Source organism: Apteryx rowi, unplaced genomic scaffold (genome assembly GCF_003343035.1).
Source record: "Apteryx rowi isolate R43461 unplaced genomic scaffold, aptRow1 scaffold_188, whole genome shotgun sequence".
In the NCBI taxonomy this organism is placed as follows: Eukaryota; Metazoa; Chordata; class Aves; order Apterygiformes; family Apterygidae; genus Apteryx; species Apteryx rowi.
The window spans coordinates 1237788-1261275 of NW_020448174.1; the positions used below are offsets into that span (position 1 = coordinate 1237788).

Consider the following 23488-nt stretch of genomic DNA (forward strand, 5'->3'; position numbering starts at 1 on the left):
TATATCTGTATTAAAATGTGTGTGCTACTCTAACTTCGTCATTATTATGTCAGAGATTTTCTCCCCAAATGCACTTAAACACATTGGTTGGTATTAGAAAATACTGCTACCTATATGATCGGAGAAGGAAGTCTTTTGCTGATGCTACATGATGTCCACTGCACATTGCAGTTAGGGAACTAAACCTCAAAGTAAAAAAGCAGCAGGATTTGTAAATTTGTATTCTTGTGTATTTGTATTCCTTCTCATCTAAATCTTACCAACCTGCTAAAATAATCCCTGTTTTCTCACAGGTCTCATCAGACATGAGACAGCATAAACAACAGCTTCTGGCATGTGCTAATGGCCTGGTTGGCTAGTACATTTGGATGCTCCCATTTAGAATAATACATTAAAAAAAAAGAAAGGAAAGAGTTGTTCTTGCCTTTCCTTCAGGTTGAGAAGAAATAAGGAAGGTTCTGTAGCCTGTGTTAATTTTAAGAGCCTCTTTCCCCTCCCCAACTTTGTAGGACCTTAGTAACTGATATTTTTTCCCTGTTTCAAATGTAGTTTAAAATCAGCCATTGCCTTCAAAAGTACTATGAGAGGACTTCCAAAGAGAGGAATGCAAGGACGATGGGCAGAGAGCAAATTGCATAAGCCTTGTTTCCTAAGAAAACCATTTTTTAAATAAAGCATACTAAGCAGAGTGAATTTAATAGCTAAGAGAACAGTAGACAAATTCTTCAACATGCAAAAGTTTTCTTCCTAGGAAATTATTTTTTACAGACCAGGCCTATGATGAAAGTAAAGGAGACCTAGCATACCTAAAAAACTTAGTATAGCACAAAATGATGTTTCCACTTATTTAAACCACTAAGTTTTATTTCTGCTTAATTTCTGCAGGAATACATTGTCTGCTAGGTTATTAATCATGTACGTTTTAAAGCTTTCTAGATGTACTTGTTAGTACATTTACTAGAGACAAACAGATAATTTTAAATATACTAATAACATCCCAAAAAAAGAAAAAAAGCAAAAGCCCTGGTAAATTTAGAAAGTACAGTGCATGGTTTTCTATTATATAGCCAGTGTCCTTACATTATTATTGCTTGGTGGCGTGTTTGAGTTCTCCAAGAATAGAAATGTTGATACAAACCCAATTTTCAGGATAATTCAAATAGAATTAATACTTACAGGCGTTTCAGTTCTGAAAGTCCATGAAAGGCCCCTGGCTCAATTGTGCTAATTAAGTTATTCTTCAGATCTCTAGAGAGACAAAATAGGAGGAGCAATTAATTATCACTTTTACATACTGTACTACTTTTAACATGAAAAGTGTGAAATGCAATGCAATTTTAACCTTTGTCTTAACTAAGAGCAATGAATTTATTTTAAATAGTAACACCAGAAACATTACATCATTTGCAGTTTCTGAAAACATATATTTTTAAGAGGGTTAAGGTTAGATGTTAAAAAACAGTCTGTTTTAATTCTTTTCCTATTTGTAATTTTCAAAACGAGCTTGCCAGTCATTCTTGCCTCAGGAAAAAATGTTTTAATCAATGAGCGAATAAAATAACTAGGTCAGCAAAGCAAGACCTGTTAGTTTGCTTATTCATTGTGCCATGCACTTGACATTTAATAAATTTCTCATGCCCACCTAACATAGGCAAAGCAGCTGGCATGTGAGACATAAACAGATAGGCCAGTTTTCTGTCCTGGCATGTACGCAGTTTCTCATATTTGGCAGCTAGGTGCTTCATTTTGCACCTGGTGACAATCCAGAGGATCAGCTGTTGTGCAGATAAGGAATATTTCGCTAGCATTAATAAACTCATCTGCTCCTGGCACAGTGCTCGGGGCCATGACACTGCTCTCAGTGCAGGCCCCGCAGGGATTTACTATTGAATTGTCTTAAGACTCTTCATGATGTGAACGCTGAGGAAATGCCGTTAGATAAGCAGGCCTAGGAGATAGCTGCTGTAATGCTCGCGGAGTCAGTGTTCATCTTTGGACAATTTGCAATTCATAGGGAATGACTGGTGCTCAATAACATCACTGCTGTTCCTCAGACTGGCCACTTCCAGTATGTTACAGCACATGCACGCCTTGACTCTACCAAAGCATGGATGCGTCAACAGCATGAGTCACCTTACTTATGACTTTCTATTTTACTGAAAATAAAATGTGCACTAGGTGAAATCTTGGTTCCACTGAAACGTGACTGCCCTCAGTAGGGCAAGGTTTCACCCCAGCTGTTTAGTCCACAGTAGGCTATATACGAATTTCAAAGTCAAACTGATTCCAAATCTCATAAATAAATATCTTTGTATAGTCATTTTTGCAGATCTTTGGAATACTGTTCCAAAAATTTGTTGTGTGTCAAAACCACTTTGTTTTAGTGATGATTTTGATGAGAGTTCTGTCTAGCAAAGTCAGACTCTGAAAAGGTCAAATTCAGCTTTCAGCTTGCACCACCTAACACTCAAAATCCTTAAGAAGGTGATAAGACATTTTGACTTCTATGTAAAAGAAGTTTCATCTTACATATAAGAAATGCAGAGCTACCAATTCACAGCAGAATGAGACTGCAATTCTGATGGAAAAAACCTTAAAGTCCTTACTGTCTCAGCTTGAAAAGTGTATCTAGACAGTCAGTCACTCAAATTGTAAAAACTAGCTGTAAACTAGGTTCAAGATAATCAGTCAGTATTTGTTAAAGTCTGCCCAGGTCAAAGTTTATGCAGCACACTCTGCAAGGCGTGATACACAGCTAGGAACTGAACACTTCCATATTTATACCGTCAATCACAAATACTCTGTTTATGGTTAATTATAATTCATTTTTAAGAACACATTTTTAGCATCAGTTATTTTTTGCTAGGCACAAAGCAAGGAAGTGGTAAGATTGAAATTTCTGTAGAAGAAGGTAACATGAAAATTTATTAACAGAGCTGCAACTAGAATCTTGAAAATGAACATTAGCTGACATTGCTTATTATTAATCCAGAAAAGCTACTTAACTCAAAATGATTTTTGAGTAAATTGAAATCTTAGTGAACTGTAATTTTTAACTGAACAATCTGCATTTTGTTTTCATGCCTGTGTTCACAACAACGATCGTGTATCGCTATGTCACCTGTCCAATACTTTTAGATTAGCTTTTAATCTTTGTTCTAGCTTGCCCTACCCAGTGCTTTCATCATGAATATGTTTCAACTGATCTTGGGACATTATTGGAAAAAAAACAACAACCAGAAAAAAGGTGAGAAGGGAACTATGTATTTAAAACTGCAATCAATCACTAGACTATACTTAGAGTCTTTCTAGAATATAAGTACTGCAAAGCCATACAGGTTTACTTATTAAGAGGTTCTATGATTAAAGTACTTAATCTGAAGTAACAAGGATCCATAAAGCAATGAAATATATTAGTAAACTTGCTAGCCATGTCTCTCTAAAAGCCAGTAGTTTAGTTTCTTATTGTTTTTTCCTTAGTTTAAGGTATTTCATAGTTCCTGTTTTCAGTTACTATTGTAACTGATAACCATTATCCAGTTCATTATACAAATAAAACATAGTAACTCAATAAAATATCTCAGCACAACAGAAATATTACAATATTACAAGAATGCATTAAAATGTACTGATCTATTCCAGTTGACCCAGCACTAATGTAACTTCTAAATAACGATGCATGAATTCATGCATGTATGAACTTTAAGGAATATGTATTACATGGCATAGGTCAGTCCTGTTTGCTTGAGCCGCTGTGGCTGTACCTTGCTAGTTGCTAAGGTAGTAAAAAGCATAAAACCCAGGAGTGTTTCTTTTTCCCTGCTGCTGCGCAATATGGAGACGTGTGCCTGCACAGCTCTGGAAAGGGAAAGTGCCCATAATATTCGCCAGGGTCTGAGAAAGTCATCAGGGAGAGCAAAAGGTGGCACAGGGGAGGGGAGAGAGCAATAAAAGAATCAGCCAGGAGACAGATCCGGGTGCCAGCAAGGGGCAGAGCTTGGGGAAGGACCTGGATGGCGATTTGAGCATTAAGGAGAAAGTTGCATAGTAACTAATTTCAGGCATAGGTCTAGGTTCCTCTTTTTCCTGCAAATCAAGTAAGTACAGTTACAACAACGGCAGAAGTAGAGGTGGGGAGGTTTGGGCTCGAGCAGGTTCTCAGGGATCGTCTGGCCAAGGCACATGAGAAGCCCCAGTGGGCAACAGGGAGGAATTACGGGCTCCAGCCATCATCCTGCCGCTACTCTGCCCTTTCCCGAGTACCTAGCCCAGACACGGCAGGTTTCTTCCCGTCTGTGTGACATACTGGTTTAGGATGAAGGTGCCAGGAGTTGATATAATCACAAGTGAAATACAGCTGATGCCATTTGTTATCAACAAAACACTCTGTAAAAACTGGAAGCAGCAGCTTTTTTTTTTTTTTTTTTTGGTATTGGCAGCAGCACTAGATTCATTTTTTTCGTCTTTATTTGGTGAGGAAGTTGTGACAACTGCTTCAGAGAGCTTACTTGCAACCGTCCCTACGTTCTCATAAACAAAAGGGTCCATACAAACCACTGCAGGCTCTCTGCCTTCTCCAGAGTCCCATCAACTTGCAAAGACTAACTGGTGTCTTTGTTAAAGATTAATCAACATGAGCATATTTTACTTCGATGGTTTAGGATTATTCACTGCATGTGTCAGCCCAAGCCTCATTTCTTTCATTTAACACTCATATATTCATACTAAACCACGCGGTCTAACTCGAGCTCTGTTCACACCAACCGTCGGGGCCTAGTTTTCTCTAGGCAACACGACTGACAATATCCTCATGAATGAAACTTAGATCCTTTTGCTTGCAGAAAATGTTAAATATATGACGACTCAGGTTGGAGGAACCTGCAGAAATGAGCCTGTCTGAAAAAGAAGGGAAGGACACTCTTCTCTTTTGCATGGACTTCTGCATTGTTAAGGCTTTTATTTTATTTTATTTTATTTTTAAACACCAGCCCACCAGTGTAGACTCTTAGATCTATACTGATTTATTTCATACTTTACACTGGAATACATTTGAAAAACACTTTGAGGCCTAGTCAGTGCAAATATCCACATTTTAGGCAGGAAAAACTGACAATAATCTGTATACAGTTAGACATATTCTGTGTTAACTGCCAGCTCATCTAAGTGCACTTGCAGGTTGCAATCAGATGCAGTGATCATCTCGTGGCTGTGATCATCATGCTGGCTATGGCCAGCAGTGTCAACAGCTCACGACAAATATAGAAGAATCTGTATGAGTGGCAAATTGTTGGCAGGCAAGTTTTAACATCAGTCAAAACAACCAAGCAGGCAAAAGGTCTTGGACCTCTGTGTCCTAGTTTATGGAAACTCTGCTCTGTTTCCTCATAACTTGTAACAGCATAGGAAAAAACAGTATAATCCAAAACTATCATCCAGAGGAATAAAAAAGCCCAGGGTAATGTTAGTGGAAGCCAGGTCATTTCAAGGAAAAGCGTCCATCAATTGCAATGTCCCAAACAAGCTCAGTCATCTGGTCTCCTTATTTTGGAAATTACATTTAAATTTGGTAGGTCATTTTAGTAAGGACAGTCTCAGAAAATTGTAGATGATTACACTACCCACAATCCTGGCACTTTCCTGGTAATAAGTATTACTCCATAACGATTCCATATACTTCTAGCTTAACACAATAGGTGTTTTCYTCCCTGTCTCTTTTAGAAGACTAAGATGTGATGAAAATAAATAAATAAAATGAGCACAATTGTTAATCGCTTACAATTCCTGTTTCTAAACTAGAAGAATCTATTTTCTTGCCTCCTACTTCTATTTTTTTTACAGTTAATGTTACTGAAATATTAAATTAGCATCTCCCGTTTTTTAATTTAGCAAAAAATTTGTTATATTGTAGCCTTATAGCAATGAGCATCAACTTTCACTGAGCTAAATAAAGAAACCAGGGTAAATTTGGTTGTATGTTTACATTTTTCCCCAAGAGCTACTGCTGAGGCTTGGCAAAAGGTCATGATCCGAGGCATGCCAAGCAAGAGCCCAGGCTGGGCCACACACATGCATGCACACACACATACTATGCAAGTGATTTGGTCATCAATCAAAAAAAAAAAAGGGGGGGGGAAAGAACCCCAGTATCACAATATCACAATATTGAATGGCCATAGCATGACCCAGTTAAAGTCAAAAGAAAAAAAGAAAAAAAAAAAAAAGCATTTTATAACTAACATTTATGGTTTTGCATCATTTCTGACGGAGCATTCTAACTTTCAAGTATCTATTCTGAATCTGAATGACGTGTCATTAGTGGTGTGGGTGTATATATCTAGTGGCGTGACCTGAAAATAAATCAAAACCAAACTTCTGTTACAATTACAGATAGATGGAAGCTACGTGAAGCTAACTCTAGTTGAAACAACTGCAGCATTTATATCAAGGCTGCACAGCTGATGCAAAAAGTTACTACAATATTTATTGAAATGCTATGTTTCCCCTAATTTTATTAAAGTTGCTAGAGGTACTTGTGACATGGTACTCTGATCTTAACAACATAAATAGGAAATAGAACAATACAGAACAGACTCTGTTATCATTAAAAAGTAATCTGAAATGTTTAGTGTAAGTTACTAGAGGAGAATTTCCTTTTCACTTACAAGCCTGAACTTATATAAATTACATATAATAAACATTCAGCACTATCTTCTTACACCCATGTACGTAATTTGCATGTGTATGCAAATAACAGTCCACAAGTAAAAACATACAAGAACTTTTACTAAATATCACAAGCTGCTGAGAGTTTATCACCTTGCACATTAATCTTTTTACTTTTTATTTACTAATGACACTAAAGAGGAGTTACTTCAACAAGGACAGCTGACTTAAGGAGGGGAAATCTCTGTTTGAAATATTCATTTCCTGATAGCTTAGCTGAGATAGAAATGAAATGTGAGAAAGAGGCTACTAATGGGACTTTATAAGAACATTTAATAGCTACTCCAGGCCTCTCAGCTCTCACATACCTTCCGTAGCCAAATCCCTGATTATCTAAATGTGTTCTTGAGATTCTTGATGCTTCGGGTTCACAGTATGTGTTCATATAGTAGAACACATTGCGGGAAAATTATTAAAATATACGCATTCCATTACCAAAAGAATCAATTTATCTTAAACTACATGCAGACATTTTGGGCATTTTGTATCAGAGTCTATGCCTTCAGACACTGCAGACTCTTCCCCCTATTTCTACTATACGTACTGTAGATATTCTGAATACATATTCATAACAAGAATGTTCAACTAGTTCCAGTACTTCGTTCAAATTCCTGACATTGATACATCTTTCATAAAAAATTATAGGTTGTACCAAGAGGACATCTGTGTTTAGAAAGCTGTCATTATGGTGCTGCAAACTTTCCAAAAAAGCTCTGAGAAGAGCAATCAGTTGTTGAGCAGATGCCAAATACCAGTGAAATATGACTGGCTTTCCACATTTTGCATATTACTATGAAACAACAACAAAAAAAATGAAAGGTCACATCTTCCACTTCTTATGCAAAATGCTTCAGCTAAACTAAATGGAAGTTTTGCCCAATAAATGAAGGCAGAATCAGGACCCTTAAAAAAAGATACACTTTTAAAACCTCACTATGATCGTGGTAGGAAAGTGGCATAGTCAGTGATGAAAGGCCACATTTAATACATATCCTGCAGTCATAATATTGATTGTCAGGGTTAGCAGTCTTGGATAGAGGAACAAAGAATTAAGATGATATTGGAAAAATATGTATGAAGACATTTTAAACACATCTTTCTGTACAGGAGCCAGTGACTCATTGCTTGTTATACTTTGATGTTCTGGATATTGTGAAAACGTATTTTCACCTCCATTGCTGGTGAGCGTATTGCTAGTCACACATTGGAGACAGCGAAAGAGGCAGATGTCTTGATTTAAGTGTTATCCATTATCTGATATCATCACTGATAACTAAAGCACACAATGTTCCTATGAAACTCCTGAGCTCTGGTTGCTGTTTGTTGTTTACTATGATAGGAGCGGATGTTTAATCTACTTTCCAGACTTGGAAAAGTTATGACTGTGTTGAAGTTAAGTTCCAAGAGAGATGAATAAATCCTTATTTAGATTAAAAGGATTCCCACAAGATTTCAAGTACATGGAAAATAACTGTGCCTTTGCAGACACAGAGGCTACATGGTGGTAATGGTCGGGGGGGAAGGTAGGGTTTTTTTTTGTTTTGTTTTTAACATGTTGATGCTCTCCTTGATTATGCTTTTTCCTTTAGTTTTCTTTTATTGAAAAAAAGTCTCACCCAAATCATGACCCATTACTGGTTGGATTACCCAAGACAATACATCCAGAAGACCAGGCAAAAAAATATCTGCTGCTTCTTGAAGGTACAATCAGAAGTTTCAAACCTGTCATTTTTGATGGCAATAAAGATGTATGGAGCAACAGAAAGGTCATTGCATAAACTGATACTATTTTATTCAAGGATGATGACTCGTTTGCAGCAAGGGTGCTTTGCTAACTTAGCAGGTACTCATCATTTAGGAACAAATCTAAAAATGTTAAACAAAGTGTCAATAACGGTAGCTGAAACACTACAGAGGTAAAGGCTTTCTCACTCAAAGTCCCCAAAGAACGTTACTGCGTATTCATTCTAATGGTAATAATAATATAGCAAGAAGATAAACCTTGCAGAACTACACAAATCCAGAGCATTTTAATTGAAGGAGCAATACATCAAAGGAAAAGTGAGCAAAAAGCTTGGTAAAGTAGGACAAACATTCAGAGAAATGTTTTTGTTGAACATTTCTCTATATGTATATATCAGAAAATAACGTTTTCTAGCTTGTACAGACATTTTTAAGGATTAATTTACCCTGTATAAAYTATAGTTTTGTTCTAAATATAATGCCAACCAATCAGAATTTGCAATGAGGATGCAAAAAGTGTAGTATCTACCTTTAGTTTAGCATTTTGTTATTGACAGTTCAAAAGGAAATGAAGTTTCTAATAAAGAAGAATGCCCAGGAAAGCGCATAAGGTGGATCTCAGCCTACCCAGCCTTGCAGGTGACTCTGCAGYGCCAGCAGAAAACAGCTTTGCGAGTGCTGACAATCACGCGCTGATGCGCAATGAGAGATGYGGCATAAGGCTGATCACGATAGCAGCAGTGTCTATCCGTAACTATGTCCCTGCGGGCCATTTTTTAAGGTTTGTCAGCTCTGTGAGCAGCCTTGCATCCATCAGGGATTTCCCTCCCTGACGGTCCCGCACAGGCCCCCTCCAGGATTTACCTCTCAGAACCGTGGCTAGAAAATTGCAGCAAGCGCCAGGGGCCTGGCTGGCACCACGCAGAAACCTTTGGTGGCTGGAAAGAGCCAGAGGCTTCCTTAGCTTGTACAGCCCCTGGCACTGCTCTGTGCGCTCCTGCCTAGCGGCACTGCGACATGGGTTAGGGTTCCTGATGCGYGCTCTTGGACAAGGGCTAATCGTGGAGGGGGGAGGGAAAAAAAAAAAAATCAGTTCTGAGCAGAATTCCAATATGTGAGAAAACTATTTGCACAGAAAGCAGAGAAGTAGGGCGAAAAGTATCCTCAGCAATTTTTCCCTTCATAATAAGTGTTTTTTTAAAGAAGTACATAGACCAAATGAAATGTAAAATAAATACAGAGAAAGTGAATAAGAAGTAGCTTCTGCTGGAAAAGATTTAACTCCAGTGTAAGAATTGCTATTCCATGTTCTAAGACTGCACTTATTTGCCTACTACAAACTTCCAGCAATGTGTATTCGATATTCTTTGGTCAAATTTCAAACTTCTGAGTCACTCTTTAACAACATAATCACAATTTTTCATATGGGATATTAGGAATTCTTTCTATATTCTCAGAAGTGTATCTGAATTCATTTTCCACAATAAAATAGGGAGATGGTCATTTTACACTAAATTAACAGAAATATTAGGGTAATGAACTTGGGGKTTTTTTTCTTTTCTTTTTTTTAAGCTATGAGACCTCTAAAATATACAAACTACTGTATCATGGAGATTTCTTTTTCATATCACGGTTTTCTTTTTTAAGGAAATGCTTGATTCTTCCTCTTTTTCTATTATTGAACCACTATTGACTTGGAACAATACAAGCAATTCTTTATTGAAATGTAATTCAAACTTCAGGGAAATATTTTCTTCCATGGCTTAAAACATCCAAAGAAAAGAATTCCACCCTTATCCGTAAGGGAAAGACAAGCATTTTTGCAGATGACCCCTACATAATCTTAGAGTAGTTCTGGGCCAAAAATAAGATACTTCACTACCCAGYGTAAACTGATATAATAAAAATCATCTTTCCTATAATGTTTATTTACCCTAATGACTTCATAACACAGGAATAGAAAATTTCTAAAAATTAATTAACGTGATTCAATTATAAAATATCAAGAAGTACCTCCATCTTTCAGCCCGTATACTGTTTCTGTATAATCTCATTAAAAGAGTAAGAATTAATCTTAACAAACAGTATAACAAAAATGTAGTCACCTACTTTATATAAAATACTGAGAGAGCTGCAGCGGTTCGTTAGCTGGTGATGGGAGGTGGATGGGGGAACACTATATTACCCTCACTATTTTTGCTTGATTTATCCCCCTCACTGATCTCCAGGAATGACTAAACTCAAAACCAGTCTTCCCGATTGCCCAGGCAATCCCAGGGGTCAGGACAATGCCTGGATTCATTCTAGCATCAGCGAGAGTGGAAAGGCTTTTCCCGAAAAGCACAACATAATTACGACCATTTTATTCAGCYAATATCAGAGGGAACAGTAATTACATGGAAATCTTGTAAAGTTATAAGTGTTCAACAGTGAAATAAGAAGTGGTTTAAGGCATAATATGGGAGAAATGTCTATAAGCACTTTAGCTCAGAGGAATTCAATTTTGGTAAAAAAAGTGGTCTAGGAATCCTTTCCCTTGAAGCCTCTGTTTATACAAACTGCCGTTGGAAATAACTTGGACAAGTGTGAGTAATTCAGAAAACAACCATGAGTGCCAATAAGGCAGCACGTGGAACGGTCTTCTCCTGCAGAAACTGGGATTAATGAGTTCCCCATTCAAATACCTTGAAGAACTTCCATGACCATTTTCCCTGCACAGATTTTACATTTGCACGTTCTTTCCCACAGGTACTTGCCAGAAATTTTAGAATTTTTAATGAAATTTCATATGAAATATAGATGAATGATTGAGCAAACAAGAATACTGAAAAGTTATGAGACCTATAGGATATATGTACAGTTCCTACACATTMTTTAAACTCATACCACATACTTTATAGGCCACACATGCATGAGATTTTCAAGTAAAAATTATTTTGGATTTTCTTCTGCCTCAGAAGTGCCATGAGACTGATTTTTATTTCAAAACAAACCTCTCCCATTAAAGATAATAAAAAGTTGCTATATCCTTTAAAAAGCCTGTGTCTGTTGGTCTCACTTGAAATATGTTTTTTCAATGATTTCTATGCTTTGTTGTTCTTTCCCCTATTGTTTCAGGTAAAGTTACAGCTTTTTAAAATAAATTTTCTTTTGTTAAAATAAATGTCCAAGTTATTCAGCACTAGATTATGAAAAAGATTATTAAAAAAAACCACCACAGCAGTAATAAAATACAACTGGGCCACAAGAAACACACACAGGTCTTCAAGCCTTGAAACCACACCAAAAAAATAAATAAAAATTGGCAGAGACGGGAAAGGAAGCAGGGAAAAAGGATACAGAGAAAGGAGGAGAATAGCACTGCCAGGGAGCGTTAATGCCGAATGCCATTGGGAGGTTTGGTCCTGTTGGATATCTGCTCCTTTCACCGCCTTTCTCACTACATAGAGTAATAAAATTTCTCTGCCCCGCTTGCTGTTTCATACCTTCCTTCGTTATCTCCCTGCTCCGAATTTCTTGGCATCAGGCCCCCCGAGCCGGCAGCCACGGCGGCGCTTGGTGCCCCTCCGCGGGCCAGAGGCCCGGCCACGCTCGCCTGCAAGCAGCTCGTTTCATCTGCTGAAGCCTCACCCGCGCCTGAAGGCGGCGGGAAGCTGACGAGTGCCTTGGGGACCCGATTGCTCTGGTGCCACACTGGTTTCCTAGTGCCTTATTTTATTTCCAGTCGGTTTGGGAAGTGAAATAAGGACTGCATTTCTCAATATAGCGCCTGCTTTTATTTCCGAGTAAGAGCCTACAGACCGGGGGTTAATCATCAACAGATAATCTCACTTTAGGATCACGTTCATATATGATAAATTCTAATATACCTATCTCCCTACCAAAAACTGCAGCAAAGGTGCTTACTGGTGGCTAATTTAACACATCTTTATAAATCTGCACTTGATACATCATCCTAAAGGATGACAGCATCTGACATAAACCATGTGTTATCTTAATGACATCGCTATATAAAGCGTCAGAGGAGCACAGCGTGCAGCTGCGACGGCTGGCTGCACGTCACACTAACTTGACTATTCGCCGTCCTAATGGGGAACAGGAGCCCAGATACTCATAAATCCAAGTCACTTCCTGAAATACAGCTAAACTTCAGGTGTTACAGAAATTAATTAAATAAATAAATAATCATACTGTCCATCAGTTAAACAGCTCTGTAAATTAATTTTACAAGTTAGCTTATTTATATTCCCATCATTTCCAACTGCTAATACTGGATATTTATATAGAACTTGTGATATATAACTTTTTCCCACTATCATATAGATGTGCAATGCCATTACAAATCTATTCATGAATGATGTTATAACAGATATAACTTTAGCATACAATCAACCAGTTTGTTCAACTACACAAGTAATCAACTATATTGCAAAACAATTGTTTAAATAATACCTAAAGGGCATGTATTCACGGAAAACTCCCAAGAAACATTTTAAGTATCACATCTGCATTTTAACATGTGTGTAAAAAATGTATAATTCTTCCACCAATGAAATTTATCTAAACGAGTACACCAATACATTATCCTAAGGTAGGAATACAGCTACAGTTAACCTAGAGGAGCCCGTATACATTTAATTGCATAGGTACTTAGCACAGACAAAGGAAAGACTTTTTTTAATTCCAAGGTGACATCAAAAGTCATCTGTAAATTATGGCCTTCATTCATGCCTACTGTTGCCTAATACAACTTTCTCTCACTCCACTTCTAAACAATTCACTTAGGGAAAATCACTGATTTGAAAGTAAGTTTATTTCCCTTTGCTTAAACTGCTGTCCACTGAATTTCAAGCAGAAGTACTCATTTCTGTCATGCTCTGTACATTTTGTCTTTCTCTAACAACTACTATATTTTGCAGATTTTTTTCCATTATAAATATTTTTCCTAGATAATATTTAATATAAATATATTATATTCATTCCTCCAATTTTTGACCATTTTTATCTTTTAAACATATAAAGATACACGCAGTATGTTTTGTCCTTTTAGACTGTGATCTAAATGTGCCTTCAAGAAAAAAAAACAAAAAAACCCCCTGATGATGCTTCTTAATATTTCTAGACAGTAGATTTATGGAACTGCAGGTTTTGACTATCACCTTCAAATATCATTCTAACTAATCAGAAATATAATAATCTTAATCTCCTCTGTAGCACTGTTATGAACTACTTATATATTAGGATAATTAATATAATAAAAATGATTATGTATGAAGGCAAAAATCTCTTGGTTATATGAGAGACATAAGGAACACAAAGATAATGGCTGTCTCACCAGTAAATCATGACGGTATGGAGAACTCTTCCAAGCATTTCAATTAATGCTGCTACATATAATTAGTAATGATTAGTTAAGCACTGATCAAGTCAAATTAGACCTTATATTCAAAATGTCTCCTGCCTTTCTTCATGGAAGTACTTCGCACACCAGGCTTTCCTAGCCCTTCACAAACTAACCTTTACATTACCATAGGTGAATGGGAGGTGCACTCTGAGTTTGTGTATTTTTTTTTTCCATCACAAATAACGCAGCCAACAGAACAACATTCATCTAAGGAGAAATTTTAAAAGCACGGTAACATTAATTGTTTTATGTTAGCTTAATTAAAAAGTCTTACTCTTTTACTTGAAAAATACTTGTAATAATTCATTTACATTGCAGTCCATAAACCTCTCAACCTGTCTTCTGCAAAAGCTTCTCTCCTCAATGGCTATTTCACTTGTCAAGAACCCTGACCCTGGGCCCCGCTGTGTCTCTCCTCTTACTGAAAAGACATTAAAATATTTCTTCCTTTAGGAGAGATTTATTAAGGGGGAAAACAATGATGTTTCAAGCCAGCATTTCCTTAAGTTGCCATTTTTCCAAGCTATCTCAAAGCTTCTCAGCTGAAACCCAGCTAACAACTGTGCTTCATGCTCATTTCAATTTTAAGTAATTGTGAATTAAAGTTCACCAGGACTATTGGTGAAATGCAGGATATTTGACCATTTTATTAAAAGACTACGAGCCTCTGTAAGGTATGGTCTAACACGAAAGTGGTTTATCTGGGAGTAGGTCACTCTTTGTGGGCTCTAAGGTTGATATCAAATTCAGAATTTGTCCTTTCTCCTGAGAACTGGGCACTGCCTACAGATGACTTCAGAAGATCTGGAAATAACTCAGCTCGGCACATCAGCAACAGCTGCCAGAGAGCTCAATAAATGATGCATGTCACTCTTTAGGGGACTGATTCTTCTTTTTGTAGGTTATTTTCTTGTAGCCCGTATTCAGACCTATAAGATCTGTTATATTCATATCCACAGTATCAGTAAAGAAGATGGGGGCACAGCTAGTTGAATCATCTCTGCTCACGTAAAGTATTTGCAAACCAGAATACAAACTTCACTGAGATAAAAAGCAGAACCTAGTAATCTCATCTTTAATCAATTGAGCTGAATGACAGAAATTGTTTTCAACACTTTTAAATACTCGAAGCATATCAAACATAGAAACAACTTAAAGCCTAACAGAACCATGGTAATGTATACGGGCCACCAGAAGCTTGAGGGTAAAAGTATTGGCCCGGATCCAAAAAAGCACTTAGGCCGTCCAAAGTGAAACTTCAGTGGAAGGTAGGTAGCAAGTCCCGGAGCGCAACCCGCCACCCCCTCTGCCCCCTCACCCGTTTCGTTGGCCGCAGGTACCTCCCCGCTGCCCTTCCCAGGTCCCGCGGCGTGGCACCGCGCTCGCCGTGCCCCGTGCCAGGGCGGAGCGGCTCGGAGCAGCTCGGAGCAGCTCTCGCGGGCGGCGCGGACGAGCCATCCCCGCACCGAGGACCCTCGCCTGGCCCAGCGGGTTAACGGGACGTATACGACACAGCAGTCGAGACAGAAACCCAGACTGGCATCCCAGAGCCCGGCAAAGGGACGGGGAAGTGTCACCATCGTCTTTCCTACGACAACCTAGCGATTAGAGCTAAGGAAGAGGAAGACCGTTCCCAGGCCTTCCTCACCTAAGGAGACTCGTACCTAGGTAGGACACGCAGGAGCTGAAGAAACAGACAGGAGTCTCTGTTCCCTAAATAGCATTTCTGTATTTTATCAAACAAATGTTTATAGCAAAACCCATTTTCTCCTTGTTGATGAAATACCCTCAGCACTTGACCATTGACAGCATTTTTTTTCCTTCTGGTCTCATAAACCTTAAATGCCTGACTACATATTGGCACAGGTCCACCTCGGCCGGACCTACGTCCTGGCTAAGGCCTCTCCCACAGACGTAGTTCATGTCTACTAAAACGTGCCCAGGCTGGGGAGGTCGAACCTGAGTCTCTCTCTTGCTAAGCAGGTATTCTACCCAGCAGGATAGTAAAGACCAAAGGCACAAGTACTTTCTCTTATAACCAGGTTTTAAAAGAAAATATTGAGTCAGTTATGCCTACGAAAAGGAATGGCTGCAGAAGAAGCGCTAGCTGCAGATCCCAGGTCCAGAAAGGAAAAAATCATGACAGTCTTCAGCACTTTTGTAAGCTGCTTCGTTCCTCGGCACCATGGCTGGTTTGGATCCTCTTCCTACACACCTAATGCTCCCCGTTCACTGTATAAAGAGCTTCAGTCTCTAAAGAATAGATGAGAGCGGCATTCTGCAAGCTGCCCGTGTTATTGCTGAGAACCACTAAGTGTACCATATCTTTTTGCTGATTTGAACCCTAGTGACTTCCTCAGCTAGCAAGCTGCTAAATTTTCTGTTTATAAGGGCTGTATGTATTATTTACTACCCATTTGGCTACGGTTTAGCTTGTTTTTAGCAGATTTCAGATGCTTTGAAATAGGCCAAGAGTAGAACCAACTTTCTCTTCAAACCAGCAAGCAAAAAATAAACAAGACAGTAGTAGCAAACCAGAGCTGCGAGCATAATTAATGTGACACATGCTCCCTTCCAACGCAGAGAGTTAGGGTACGTGCTTGAGGTTTGCAACTCAAACCTCTTAAAAAATAACGGCACAGTGCAATACCCCTAATTCCTCAGAAACCCTGCAGGCAATACCTTGAAAAATCATTCTTTTTAATTAGAAAAGACATGGAGCATAAAGCCTAAGATGATTTTTTGCACTTCCTTTCCCATATAGAGTGTTTTAAAATGGGTTAATTCTGGTGAACAGTGTTTTCCTGTGGAACAATACGCGCTGTGCATATATCCCACCCTCATCCCTTCCCCTCTGCTGATAGTGGTGGGAAAGGGCAGCTCAGAAAAAATGTCATCCCGTATCGGTCTCCCACTCAGCACACACGAAGCCAGTTCTCCAAAATCTCATCACAGGGTTACAGCTCATTAAATTCAGCTGAAGGATGAGAACTGAGCTGCACCGCTAAATGTGCGCAGTTTGTGTTTACCAGCCAGAACACTGTATGCAGTGTTGCTTACAACATAGCCCCGTAATACGGAAGCATTCTTGTTGGCAGCTTTGACAATTTATCTATTCATATCAAAGTGAAACAGAGGCTGCTTTAAAACTGTTGCTCCTTGTACTAATGGGAAAAGAAGAATATTAAAAACTATCACAGTGAAATCTCTGTTGCCACCAAAAGGTCGTTGATTCAACAGACAAACAACCTAGTGTTAATGATTTAACAAAACATTTTTCACACAGATTACATGCTCATCCATCAGTGTGTAATATTTTTCACATCAAGAAAATAAAGATCATTTTCCCTTAAATGCCAATTACAATGAATGCACAATTCAAATTCAATACTTAAGTAATTACGCTTTACCAAAGGAAACGAATTACAAACACAATTTAAAAAAATCACCACTGTATGCAGCTAGATTCATTAACCAGACAACTCTCCTAAAAAAGAAAGCAATATTGTTGAATATTTTGTTCAGCAGCCTCTTGATTTGACTAGAGCTATATGCAAGCAACCGACAGGACTGGATTTCTTCACTCCCTTCAACTACGCCTCTTTTTTTGAGCAGGTATGTGCTGAGAGACAGATCTTGACTTCATGAAAGTGAAAAGACTGTAAGGTCCCTATTGCCAAGTACTATATGAAATAAAATTAACACTACATATTACTTCAACCAGTCGACATTTGAAAGAAACAAAACTCACAGGGTAAGCAAAATAGCAAAAAAAGTTAAGACTGCTTACCTTACTTTCAGCATAACTCACAAGTTTTTCAACATGAGGAAATATATTAAAAATATCTTGCTTCTGAAATTGTCAGCATAATAAAAAAAGCATTTGCACATATATGTTATGATACATGCACAATAACAAAACAAGCAGCTTATTTCTAACTGGAAACCTCAAAACAAACTATCCCTCAAAACTTCTGAAATGAAAACAAATGCTTACAAATGTGTTAGTAACATATTAACCTCAAGTGCAAGCTCCATTTTTTTTCACCAGTATATTTGCAGTATCTTGCCTTATTTCTGATAACACCTTATTACATTGTTTTCAAAGAACTTAAAATGTAAATGATTTATCAAAACAAGTACTATCAGCTGATGAAAGTGCTAATGGAAACATTCCCATACAGGCCTCAAAAATACTTTGTGGATACCGAAGTCAAAATTTAAAAATTAAAACCCAGCAAAACTCATCATCATCAGACAAATTTAGCAGTTTTAGTTGCAACTGTGTATATATTTCTCCATAATTGATGATAATACACTTGTTTAATATGTATGAACTATAGATTTATGGTGTATTTAACTATTCATTTTATTGCTTTTAAGCGCTGGGTTGTTGACTGCTGTTATTAAACAATCGTGAGTGTTGAAAAAGTTGATAGGTGAGTTTTTTGTTCTTTTTAATGAATGCACCAGTCTCATGTAAAGTAGGGCTAAATATAAATAGTAATTTACCTTTGAATCTATGTAATGTATGGGTGACTGATCCAAAACATTACACAGATGCTATAAATTTAAAGCACTCCCTGACATAAAACCTGCAAGTGCTAAGAGCAACAAATTAACAACGTAATTTCCACACTTCAGTAGATTCTGGGAGAGTTTAAGTTGAACTGGGCAAGAATTTCAGTACAGGATTTAAACTGTCTGTCTCTTGGCAGGATATTAGAAATAACCCATTTCTACCTGTGATTTATTCCCCACTTTTGTAATTTGACTGTGTCTTCAGCATGGGAATTTTTTTCAGGAGGTATAATACTGCAGTTTATCTAGAAACTTTTGTCAATATTTAGAGCAAATTGTTGCTCTTGATTTACTGACAGGTTGGAGTAGTACCGGTCTTACCTTTACAACTTTTTCCATCTACAATCACAGAGCTAGACAGGAATAAACATTGACACATCTGGTTAAACTGATAAATTTGACCCATTTATACATTAAATAAAATACAGAGGCTGATATACAGAACAATTTCAGAATTTTCATCAATAACTTTTTGAACTGGAAGTATTCTTATGCTTTCTATGTTTTTGGCTCAATGACTTGCTTCCAGGAAAAAATGCACATGTATTTTATATTTATCTTACAGAAGCATCCAGCGGGTCCCAATCAGAGCTGGAGCTCTTTTGTGCTGTGCAAACATATTTTTCCTATTCTGCATGTATACAGAATGATTGGACATAAGCTCACTCATATACAGTCATTTGCAAGATCAACCACAGATGTTATGTTCCCTGCCTTAAAGAGATCAGAATAACGTTCATAGGAGTTTTATCACTAACCCTGGTGAGACCAGAATGAAAATGAAGTCAAAGTTCTTGTCTTACAAATATTTGAAATACAAGAGAAACACAAAGTAATAATTGAAACAAAATTTTAAATAAAACAAAATTTAAACAAATTAGAATTACCCATATTGCTCTGATGTAGGGGCAGTGTTCATTTTAAGCTAATTCCATAAATTGTGAACATTTGCCTAGATATAGACTTTTATAATACTGATATTAAAAATTTCCTTCCCAACCAATCTGCTCATCCTTACTTATCTAATTTATTTATGGGACCAGTGTTTAAGGATCTATACAAGATTTATGGGCTACCACAGTGTGAGCTCTTGCCAGTAAAGTCTTAATTACTTTCAGAAAAATGGGGAATGTGATGAACATGTTTATTGTCATAACCTTTTTTTCCCCTTTCAACTAATCAAAAATATGGCTAAAATAATTCACTGGGAAGACAAAATATTCATAAAATTTCTACAGGACAGTAATTACTGAAGAAAATATCAGAAATTTGCAACTTTCCCAGTAGCAAAAAAGTTTGTCGCATTTCTGCAAAAAATAACCTGGCATAGACCAACATTTCTGGCATTTATAAATGTTGACAGTATAACCCAGAAAACAGATAACTACTGTGTAGTGTATTAAGATTCTTAGTCCAGCTGGTCCATTTTTTCTAAACTTTAAAAACCATTTCCAAAAATACAAAGCATTTTAAACGGGTTTCAATGGTCTCTTTCTTCTTTTACATAAAATCACTCAGAAGAAGGATGTTTTCTTAAAAACAATCTGCTATCCAGGTCCACCCTCCCAGCCATGTCTCTTGGAGCCGTTCCCAAACTATCCCCAAAGCACTTGCATTTCAGCAACTGGAATGACAACTTCTTTTTAATTGTTTGAGATCCTGCAGGCTTCTATCTGAGAACAAAGCGTGCACATAAAGCACATTCTGTGGCCATGATTCAAGTTCTTTTGAAAATAAATGATATATTGAAACAATGCTATGCTATATAAAGCAGCTTCTCTGACACAGGATGCTCAGCATTACACCAAATCATAAGCAAGCCTGTTTCCCACCCGTACGATTGGACATATAAGAAGCGTAACAAAACTTACATAAAGCAACTTTTCATTATGTGAAAGCTAAAGCATTTGGTGGAAGTAGAAAGGGACTTTACTATGAAGAGAAAAAGATCAATTCTGTTTAGTAACGGACATACAGAATAATGAATCCTACATGCTAGTCTATTTGATAGCTGGTAGTGATACATTTCAACATGACAAGAACAAGAACTTCTAATGAAGTTCAAAACAGCGTGTTTAAAGCTGTCAGAAGGAAGTACTTTAACACAATGTGTAATTAACCTACAGTCTCATTACTGCGACATAACACTGAGGTCAAGAGCTTAGTAAGATTCACTAAAAGAATCAGGAATTATATGCCTAACGAGAACGTTCACGTACACACCAGGCAGGATTTCTGAGGTCACAAGATAAAATGAGAAGTTTCTTCAATGGATTGGTTATTCTTTAATTGACTTTCCTGAAAATTTTATAATTTTGTAATACAACTGAGCTGAAATCTTGACTCAACAACGTGGCTAATGGGACCATTAACTTTAGTACAGCAGGATGTTCATCTCTGTTACTGGCAAGCGGCATAATACTGGAGCAATTGCACAAATATTAAAATTTAGGGTATACTGATTTTAATTCTTCCAATTAAACCAGTAAAAGCTGTGTGTAAATGAATTCAGAGCACTTTAAAACTGCCTAGCTACATGTTGCTTATCTTAGTAAACTACAAAATTAAGCTAAACAAATTTAAACCATCTTTAAATGAAATAAAGTTTATATACTATAATCATTCTAAGTGCCACAGCATTTCCTCCATGTAACCCTTCAACAACAGCACTGAGGTGCAAATCTTCCCTCATTTATCCCTTATTAGTACTTATATCCATCAATCTATCATTTTTAATAGTTTTTATGAGTAAAATGGCTCAGATATAATGTAAATTTGTGAAAACTGATTTTGTAATTTAAAGCAATGGTTTTGGGCCCCCTCCCTTCAGAGTTGGCATTCATTTCCCAGGCAATATAGAGAACATCACATTTATTAAATTAAGCTTTGGGCTTTCAGAAGACTTTACAAAAGGTTATGTTTGTAATCTTCAGTGTTTATTTTACTATGAAACCAACACATTCAGCAATAAGTCAGATTTATTGTGAAAATAAACACATTAGGACCTTATAAATAGCTGTTAGAAAAGTTCCGTATGGTCTGCCAAAAGCCCCAAATGATTGGTTCATGAACTTTTCCTCTGTATGCTCTAATGGCTTGAAAAAATTGTTTATTTTTGACTGGTTATGAATAGATGAGGATTATATTTCATCTACAGCCTCCATTAAAGTATCAGGATTTTGAAAACTTCTTCCAAACTTTTAAGAAACTCACATTAAAAAAATAAACTGTTGACAGCAGATATACATAATGGAATGGCAAAAAGGAGTGTTATTTTAAAGTTGCATTTCACAATGAGTTTCTCAATTTACCTGATTATATCCCCTAAAAAGAAAAAAGAAAAGAAAAGAAAAGAAATCATTGCCCACAGATAATGCAGGACTTCCTGACGGTTTATCTAAATACACTCAATGCCTATAGCAATTGCTGCAGAATGGCTTAATGCACAGAACTGTCTCTACTTCATCAAGAAGGATCTTACATTCCCTTATACTTTAAAGGAAATATGCTTTAACAAGTGCAAGAAACTTTTAGTGACAGGGCGGATGCACATGATCCGTGCAGCCTTTGGGATGCAGTACCCTTATGAACTGGCTCACTGGGAATTGCAACATTTTCCCCTGCATCCAGGACTCCACTCTGCTGCTGGAACAACTTGGACCTTTTCAGATCTTTCCAGGACAAAGTCTGCATACAGAGACTACAGCAGTACTTCCTAGAAATGGGATGGAGAAATCTCCCTCTAAAAGAGGGTCAGCTTTCTACAACTGTGCAGAAAGAACAAAGTCCTACTCCCCAAAACTTAAAGGAATATCTCAAAAATAGTATTGCAGTGTATCTGTGAGTATGAAACCAAGTGTCACTACTTCAATAAAAATCATATCCGTATAGGCACTGTATTAAAGAAAGGTTTTAGGGTAATGCTAGAGTAATGCAGTAGTAACAGGAAAGGTCAAAAAACATTTTGATTTCATGAAAACTGGAGGTTTGGTATTATTTTCTCATTCTACATGAGAAAAAGAAATCCATTTCCAATGTTTTTGAAGAAAAAGGGAGAGACAGAGACACACCAAAGAACAGCTGACAGCCCAACAGGCAGGGCATGCCCTGCGATAGGGAAGACCCACCTTTGCTTAATACAGAGAAGCATTTGAATCTGGTACTTCCCGGTGTCCTAGACAAATGGCTTGTCAGCCTGAATCATCAGATGTGTTGCTCTTTGTACGTGTAAATAAATGCTACCTGCATCAGACTGATTCTGACGCCCAACAGTAAACACCTCTAAGTCACTTACCTTGGGTACAGCAAAGAGCCTGAGCAAACCCCTGCAATTCCAGACACCTCTCCTCTCTCAACCCCCCAAGAAGTCTCTCCCCCCAAAAGTTTCAATTAATTTATATTAAAAAAATTCAGTTTTGATTAAGAAATAACAACCCCTCTCAGTTTCCAAAACATACGTGGGAATAACACCATCTGACCTCCATCAAAAATTAGATGACATTTCAAAAATCCAAAAGATGTGCCATAATTCCTCTTAAATGAGCAGAATTCAACTCTTCTTCAGTAAAAGTTTTTTTTGTTAAGTTAGTTCTATGTGCTGTAGCAGATGTACCACATTTTCTATTAGTTTCTGCGTGAATGAATAATGGAGACATGAGCACTTGTATAAACAAGGAAAGGTATTTAATGAACATATTGTACATACTAAAGAGGCTGCTTTCTGTTGGAAAAGTGTAGGATACATTTTTCCAAGTGCATGAAAATCCCATATTAATGATGCATGAGTTTTCTATGAAGTGGGCCAGACAAACTGTCAACTTCATTTAAAACATTGAATCAAATCTGATAATTGCTCATTTCAACATAAAAATAGAAAAAAACCCCCAAATCCCAAACTGCACATAATACAGAAAATTTCTAAAATGATAGTATTATTTTTACATAGTTTTTCATTACAGATCATTTGTTTATGTTTCTTTTTTGAATAGTCAAGCCTGCTGTTCTCAGATGAATGTGTTCCTCTAGAACTGCAATTTC

At 37.3% G+C, this 23488-nt stretch overlaps 1 protein-coding gene across 1 annotated transcript in view; it reads right to left on the minus strand.

Moving 5' to 3' along the window:
• LOC112964182 (adhesion G protein-coupled receptor A3-like) overlaps nucleotides 1-23488 on the minus strand; it is a 284114-nt gene that overhangs the window by 182235 nt on the left and 78391 nt on the right. The window contains exon 3 of the mRNA XM_026061933.1: nucleotides 1177-1248. Within this exon, the coding sequence (XP_025917718.1) occupies nucleotides 1177-1248 (72 nt within the window). The remainder of the gene's footprint in view (nucleotides 1-1176; nucleotides 1249-23488) is intronic.